At 38.1% G+C, this 8,560-nt stretch overlaps 1 protein-coding gene across 1 annotated transcript in view; it reads right to left on the bottom strand.

The window, feature by feature from the left end:
- Positions 1-587: 587 nt before the first annotated feature.
- LOC149284608 (AFG1-like ATPase) overlaps positions 588-8,560 on the bottom strand; it is a 49,914-nt gene continuing 41,941 nt past the window's right edge. Inside the window, exons 11-14 of the mRNA XM_089496460.1 lie at positions 7,938-8,078; positions 2,694-2,810; positions 1,048-1,165; positions 588-613 (exon numbers count right to left, since the gene is read on the bottom strand). Of these exons, the coding sequence (XP_089352586.1) occupies positions 588-613; positions 1,048-1,165; positions 2,694-2,810; positions 7,938-8,078 (402 nt within the window). The remainder of the gene's footprint in view (positions 614-1,047; positions 1,166-2,693; positions 2,811-7,937; positions 8,079-8,560) is intronic.

The raw sequence follows: 8,560 nt of genomic DNA, 5'->3' as shown, positions 1-8,560 counted from the left end.
ATGTATTTTTAATCTGATACTAGTAATAAAAAATGGTTCCCCTTTACGGAAAGATAGTCTAGGATGATGGCAGTGGCACCCATGTACGGCTTACATTAGTAATGCTAAAATAAGGAGACTTCCAGATGGAAAACTAGCTTATTTTATCGACATGACATTAATTCTACAAATATCACCTAAAAGTGGGTTTGGCCCCTTGAGCAAAACCTTTAATTAACAAAGAGAACATAGACAACAGTCTGTTTAAAAACATTTCTCCCTAAATGCTGTGCAGCTGATTATGGTGGGGGCTTTTTGGATACTCTCTAATTCTCCTTCCATATTTTGTAACCAGTTGTAAAACATACCTACTAATGAGATAAACTGCACAACTAATCTGTCAGACGATGCCCCCTGCATGTTGGCAAATGTGTTAACAATAGTTCTTTGGAGGCGACATTTAGAGGTATAGCTAGGGGACAGGACTTTACTGAGAAGTATGTGAATTTGTGACCTATTGATAATTGTTTCATAGCTGAGTAACCTATTCTCTACCGTTTCTATTAACATTATTGCGCTCTTTACGGCTGTAGATCACTGTGATAAACTCATACTCGGCAAACATTCTGAGATCCTAGAAAAGAGGAACATAAGGAGAGGAAATAGGAATTTGGGTCCCCTAGAGGGACTGTCCCTCCTAAAGTAGGACACTTGGTAGGTATGATATCATGCCCAAATAGAGTAGGAATTTTAGCGTATCTAAAAAATATCATAAAATTAAGAAAGGCTCTTGGGTGATTCACTTGGCTTGGCACTATTCTGTCACATAACTGCTACTTACTCTCTACTTCACAGGTATAACGCCACTCCACACAGTTTGCTGGATACGTGCAAGAATCCTGTATAAATACAACACACAGGGATCCACAATATTATTAGTAATGGTCCTGAGATCTGAGTAAAATGCAAAAGATGCAGTAAGCTTAATTATTAGCTTTAAAATGTCATCTCTCAACAAATTGCTGAATTGCGGCATAATCATGGCGATTAGTGAAAACTAATTCTGACTTCTCTCTCCATCTCGCCAGTATTGCTCTGTCTGCATTTCTGTAAGTCGAGACAATGTACGTTGAAATGCAAATATTTCCTCTTCTCCGGTGAACATGGAAAGATCTCCAGATATATCCTGTACATGAAAACAAGGAAATAAGTCATTAATAGTAAATATCCATCTATCCTTCTGCAACAAGACCAGTTGATTTCAGCGTAAAGGCTATTTTTAGTGACACCATTAAAGTTTAGGAGGCGATCCTTAATCCCCTACTAAGCTCTTTTAAATCAGGCAGTCACCGCCATACAGTATATGGTGGACAATGAACACCCCCAGGGGGGCCACATGGGTCCCCTGCTGCAGTTCTCAGTGTTGGTGAATGCCTCGACTTCGAGGCATTACAGTAACACCGTTTAAGCGAATAAAGCGATCATAGATTCCTTTCTAGGCTTGTTTAATGCCATTAATTAATGTCATTAACTCACTGTTTTTCCGTGAGGTGCCTGGCACGTCGTTGGTCGTTAAGGGATTAAATAAAATCGTAAGATATTAGTTTGCACTCCATTGGCTAGAGCTGGACAAATTTCAAAATTGTTTTTGAAAAAAATGTTTATATTGAGCTGTCACTGTTGGTGGGGCTAGCTAGATAATATTCACTGGTATATTTTGGTGGGGAACTGTGATAAGCTTGATGCAGAGCAGGCCCGTTAGTCCCTTGGGACCTACCTACCAGTGTCTCTGCTTTCCTTGTGAATTATCTGAGCTTGTGCAAGGATTTGGCATCAAATTCAGGAGCTTCACCTCAGAAGGACATGCATCGCCAGGTACAAAATAATTCAGAAGCTGTGCCAGCTAGGCACAAAGCTCTGGACAGAAAATTGGCTGGTAAAAAAAAAAGAGAGATTTCTTATTTCCCCAACTTGCTCATTGAGCAGCAGCATATCGGGGAGCCCAGTTGATCTTGCCCTAGTAATGCAGGTTGTGTTGAGGAAAGAAGCTGGCCATGGACAGAGAGAAGGGGTTGTTCAAGAGAGTATTTAGCCATAAGGGTGGAAATACTGTCATATGCATTGTTCTTGAGGGATCTGTAGTTAAAAGTCAGTTGCTTTTTCTGGAGGGTGTGGGGAGCTACTGGCACAATGGGGCAGAATAAAATTAGTCTGGTCAAGGTGTGGTTTGCAGTGGTGAAAGGCAAGAGATGGGGATTGTCTGTTAGTAAGGAGATGCAATAATCCAGATGGAATATCACAAGGGAATTAATTCATATTTTAGGTATTTTAGGTGTAAGTGAAAATTGTCCTTCTCCCCAGCATGTTTTCTTTGCGCAGAGCCTCGGGATAGGAAGTTATATTTCCGTCTTTGGTGGTGCTGGACAACCATCTGCAGTAGGCCAAGTTTTAGTGGAGATTTTTGATCTCTCAAACCAGCCCTATGAGGGGACATGGGAGGCCAATCATCAAATAAAACTTAGTGAAATGGCCTAGGCTCTGCCACCTCCCAAACCTGCGGCCCTAAGTCTAAGCCAAAAAACACTAGTAAAATCCATTGCTGGCTTTGGCCAGATGCAGTAGTTAAATAAAACATAACTCTCATCTGGCCACAAATACTTTTTTTGTCTGCATTTTAGCAATGACAGTCATATTGGTTTTTAGGCATCTCATACCTCACTCAGCTCCAGATCATCCATTAGTATCCTGCTGCTTCCTGTTTCTCCATGATCAGTAAGCTTCTGCAGAAACAAACTTTGCAGAGGTCTATCAGCTGAACAGATGACACGAACCTGCAAACAAACATATTTATATGTTTTAGTAAACAAAATATATTTTTAAAGTAACGTAAGGTGGTGTTTCAGATACTCCGTGCTGAATAACACTTTTGTAACTAAATGCAACATTAGAATATCTGGAAACTCTCTGGGTTTCAGATTATCTGGATCGCTTTCCTCTTTCTCCGGGGAGGGGGCATTTCACCATGCCAGCTTTATTTCTACTCTTAGGGTAGCTAACCCTGCCCCCTCATGAAGCTACTCCCCCAATAGAGAAAGAACTCCGGGAAATTCTCAGATATGAACATTTGAAATATTCCTATGCTACTATTGTCATATGCCCAAACCTTTATTAAAAAGAAACAAACACATATTTTGATCAATCTCACAGTTCCTGTGACTTTTTACCTGTCACTCATACAAAAGTATTTTGATTCCTTTAATATTTGTAAACATGAATGGGTGTCAGTGGCCTTTGTGCCTGGGGTAAATCCACACTGAGTGTTACAGGAGAAAAAAAAAAAGCAAAGAATGTATATATATAAAAAAATGTAGATTTAAGATCAGGGGATCATTATAAGTCTGCAGCGGGCACTCCTTCTCACCCCTGCAGGGCTGTACAACATCAGGGGGCCCATGAGACAACTGCCAGGGGCCCTTAAAGTAAGAATGGACCCAGGGCAGATTGAGCCTCACCTTACAGACCGATGGAGGAAGCTGTGGGCACAAAATGCACACAATAAAAGAGTTACACACTCTTGACCTTCACTGAGCCTTTTCAGGTAAAAGTGATCAGTTATATATTCATGGACATTATACCACACAAATATGAAATGAATATAAAAACATGACTCATTGATCTTATTTTCGCTATTAGTGTATTGCCACATAGAACAACAATTTGCTGGGGCACATTTTGGTAAATAGAAAAAGTTGAGGGAATTAATTGCTACATAATCTCTAATGTCATTTCACACACAACCCATATCCCTGTGGAGCATCTGCTGGAAACCTCGCTATAAAAGAAAATGTAATTGTGTTTCCCTGCTCTGCAGATGTTTCTAGATATTAGTAATACTGTAGATAATGTTATTTTATACAAAATTAATGAAGTCTCCTTTAGTCCCAGTCAGTTTACTGTCCATAAAGAAAACTATAGCACATTAAGAGTTTCTCTTATACCAGATTCTTATGAGTAACACAACTATTGCAGAATTTACAATATTTCCATGTGTGTGTGTAATTTGTCAGAAACAACAAATTTGTGAATTGAAAGTCCTGTGTTAACTGGAACTCGGAGATCATCATCAGAAATACACAATCATAATAATAATCAGAACTTGATCTTGTTGGACATCCCATTCCAAACACTCCAAAACCTTGTGGAAAGCCTTCCTAGTAGAGTGGAAGCTGTTATAATGTCAACGGGGGGGGGGGGGGGGGGCAACTACATCTTAATGTCTATAATGTATTTAGAATGTGATGTTATCATAGTACCTGTTGGAGTAATGGTCAGGCGTCCCAATACTTCTGTCCATATAGTATATATTACTCAATATAGTGTAAAATATAAGAATGTTTTCAAAAACAGACGTTAATAGTTTCGTTTTTATAATTTAACAAAATGCAAAGTGCACAAAGTAATGGATTTTGTAGGGATATAGTTGAGTGTACGATCAAACAATTATACCAAAGAGGTGCTGATGATAATCAATTGAATATGTAGGCTGAAACACAATCATTAACAGAACCATAAACAGCTGTGTAGGAGGAATAAAACTGGCTGATGAAAAGCCAAGCTCGCTAACAAGGTGATCTTAATGTCAAAAGTAATTTACCATGGCAAGACCGAGCACAACCAAACACAAAGTAGTTATACTGCTTCAGCAAGGTCTCTCCCAGGCAGACAAGGGGTTCCAGTTGTTCTGTCCAAGCTCTTTTGAAGATGCACAAAGTAACGGGCAATGTTGAGGAACGTAGACATTGTGCTTGGCAAAGAAAACTTAGTGCATTTGACAGTCTAGTGCTCCCCAAAACCTTAGGCATCAAGAAGAGATTTCTGGTCGCCATGGTGACCTGGCTCCTGAGGTTTGTCAAACCCTGCTCTAGAACAACATATGGAAGAATTGGGCAATTCTCTTTAATGTAAGACATGTTATTTTTGTATAAAAGTAAGAGTTCTGATGTTATTTTTGTATAAAATATATTTCTTGTAGTGTTTTTTTTTACTTTTTTTTACTTTGGCTTCTCTCTTAAATAGTGGGTAACTTCAGGTGGTATAGAGAGTTACCATAGCATAGTTTGGCCGAGTATGAAGTATATATATATACTAACGTGAGCAGATTTTACTGCTCCAAATAACACGATTGTCCTTCCTTTTTCAGAATATAAATATATATTTTATTTACACCAGAACACCATGTTATTTTATTTATGTGGGTACTAACGAATTTATTCACAAGATTAAACATCACCAGGAATTGGCAATATAGCTCCCAACTGTATATTAGGTGCGTTTTATATACCCTTTTTTCCGCGCAATTTGTAACTGGGCTGCAACCATATTAATTTCTTTGTTCAAACCGGTATAAATCACTGATTCATATTCAAATGGGACAGTCATTAATTCACATGAAAACCTAGTCAAAGTAATTTCCGATCTTATTATATTTTTAGTTTCAGACAATTGAAATGCAAAAGGAACTGCATAATTCTGTCAGGATACGTCCATTTTCCTTAACAGTTGTATATGTACATTGGTTCATGCCTGCTTCAAGTCCCTCATTTGATTAAAAGAAGGTTTCCAATCATTTTTAAGATTATCAACAGATGTATTATTCAGAATGCTAAAAATAGGCCTTGTTCTAAATTCAAGGACAAGGTCAAATGACAAATCAATGTCCAAGTCACAGCATAAAATTTGCTAAAAATATATAGTTTTTTTAAAAAATACCCTTGTAACGATACCCTTATAACAATGTCAGTAAGAAGGATAAAGAAAACAGCAGTTTAAGGTAAAAGAAGATAGCATCATGATAGTTGGAAAACATCATTACAGGCACAGTAACTAATGTTCTTTGTAGTGATTAAAAAGGTATTTCACATTTTTTTCATTCTTTAAAGGGACATTCCGGGCATCATATGCACATGATCGTTAAGTGGTCCCTTTAAATTTCGGGTCTGCAAATGCTACAGGTTTGGACCTACTCAGTAACAAGAATCATAAGACCACAGAGGAGGGTAGCTCAGGTAAGTTTATTTTTTTGTTTTTCATTCTGTATTTGTTTATTTTTTTATTCTAGGCCAGGTTGATAACTTCCATGGGGCAAGAGGAGCTGCTGCCCCAGACACTGCAAATAGGGAGTCGCCCAGCAACAATGCCCCTGAACCCCCTTTCTGCAGCTTAAAAAGTAGACGCACCTGCTGTAGATGAACCCTACCGCAGGTGCCAAAAGCTCTAGTTTGGCTGAACTGTTGCCAGCAATAGCCATTCCAAATTCCAAGTCGAAAGGATTTTAGAATGCGAACAAATAACAGTTCTCTACCTGGTTGCGTACAATACACAGATAAAGACATTAACTTTAAATAATGCAGGGCCAGTCTGACCCTTTTACAGGAGAAACTCACTGCAGTAGACCCGTGAAATTTTTAATACACCAATTCACATGCAAAATAATACTTCAGTGATTAAACCCTGCAGATCCTTTATTTGGCACCCCCTACACACCGATGGTGGTACAGCATAACTCATCACTATATACTCATCGAGACATTGCATAAGGGTGGTGAGCACAGCTTCAGTGCTGAGCGGCGGGATATGACATTATATGCCAGCGCTCAGCATCAGTAGCCAGCCCACATTACAAGGGAGAAGCGATACATACATACAGACCTTACATTCCCTTTATTTTGATCTCCTCAACGGGCCCTGTTCCTTTAGTGACAGGCAGTATAGTCTGTCTTTGGAGAGGTCACACAACCTGGGGCCAGCCCTGTTGCATGGTATACCACTGCACAGAAGATAGCCAAAAGCAAACTTACATAACATGTAGAGTCACTTAAACATTCAAAATGTCACAAATTTCTTAAAGATGTTATTCTTCCAACATGAGAAAAGTGATCTCTGAGGTCTTGAAAGTGGGTGTGATGCTCCATCTTAAACTCTGTATGTCAGTCTACTGAAAGGTTATTATAACAGTAGTGGGATCTTGGGCAATATGTAATAATATCAGTTTTTTACTTTGTAAACCCTTACAATAAGTTGAAACAAAATCAAACTACAGCTTCTCTTTGTCCTTATGATACTTATAAGAAAGTATCCTCTTTGATAACCTACCTCGTAGACATGTATAATTGGGGAGATCATCACGTGTTTGGTTATACTAAATTTAAAAAAAGTGATTCAAAACAATTTTAAAAACCATTTGTATGAGCCAGCAGCAGTTCAAATGGTTGCCTAACATTGCTACCCTCATTGTACACAACCCTTGAAATCACTATGGTAGCCTTTAGTTGTTAGATCAATCTCAGGGATGGAAAATTCCCAGGAGAGGTCCTTATGTTGATCTTAGATGTACTTGAACACAGTAACTTGTTCACCAATTAGGTATCCCTGGGGTTGGAGAAACTATTCTTGTAGCAAGAGCCATAAAAGGAAATTTACATTACGGATAAACGAAGGCTGAAATGCAACAAGTATGGTAACATTTTTAAATAAAAATTAGGTTATAGCTTACGTTTGGCAACTAGGCTTCTGATGTGTGAATTTTTAATGAAATGTGTAAAATGCTTAGATAACTTTCCTCGTCTGAGATTATAGGCTGGAAAAACAAGAATTGGGTATAGTAGTTTAAATTTTCGAGGTGTCCACCTCCCGTTATGATACCCTTGATACTCTCAAGAGCTCATCTTAAAAACATGTTAGTCCATTTTTTTTGTATTTATACAATTAGACTAACATGGTAATCCCTATGAACATAACCCAAAATACGAAGTGACAGTAATTATCTATTACCAAAATGTTAGGTAATTTTCAGATAACATAGCTAGGAAATCATCAGTTGCTACAATTACTTTTTATTAAATTAAAACAAAAAGAAGCCTATAAACTTTAGAACAAGACTAACAATTTGATCAACATACCTTATGATCATAGAAGGCATCAATAAGGGTTATAAACCTTCGACCCTGTGATCTCTTTGTCATGTCCAAACGTGGAATACGTCGGATAACAACAGTGTCAAAAGCCTTGCACATTTCCAAATAGTCACTGGCACCCAGAGGCTAGAATACAAAATGTTAATATTTATGCTTCAATTGGTTAATGATGAAAAATTACATAATCACCAGAATCAGGAATCTGCACACACCACAGGAACTCAGGTGCTTAGCTGTGCCAGGAAGGGCCAACTACCCAGTAAATCAAAATAGAAAAAGGCTCCAGGCACTCAAGGGTTCCACTCAGGCAGGTTTATTTGAAGGAGAAGAACAACAACGTTTCGACCTCACGATGAGGTCTTTATCAACTTGATAAATGTTATTTTTGGAGAACAAAACAATATCAGTTACTAAGTATCACTATGTTTGCCACAAAAGCAAAACAAAAATATAATTAAACCCAGGGGGAAACAGATATACCGTATTTGCTCGATTATAAGACGACCCTGATTATAAGACGACCCCCCAAAATCTGAATATTAACTTAGGAAAAAAGAAAAAGCCTGAATATAAGACGACCCTAAAGGAAAAAAGTTTTACCAGTAAAT

This window comes from Sceloporus occidentalis, unplaced genomic scaffold, assembly GCF_023333645.1.
Source record: "Sceloporus occidentalis isolate IW3139 unplaced genomic scaffold, rSceOcc1.0.p SCAF_90, whole genome shotgun sequence".
NCBI lineage: Eukaryota > Metazoa > Chordata > Lepidosauria > Squamata > Phrynosomatidae > Sceloporus > Sceloporus occidentalis.
This window is presented reverse-complemented; position numbering and strand designations above follow the sequence as displayed.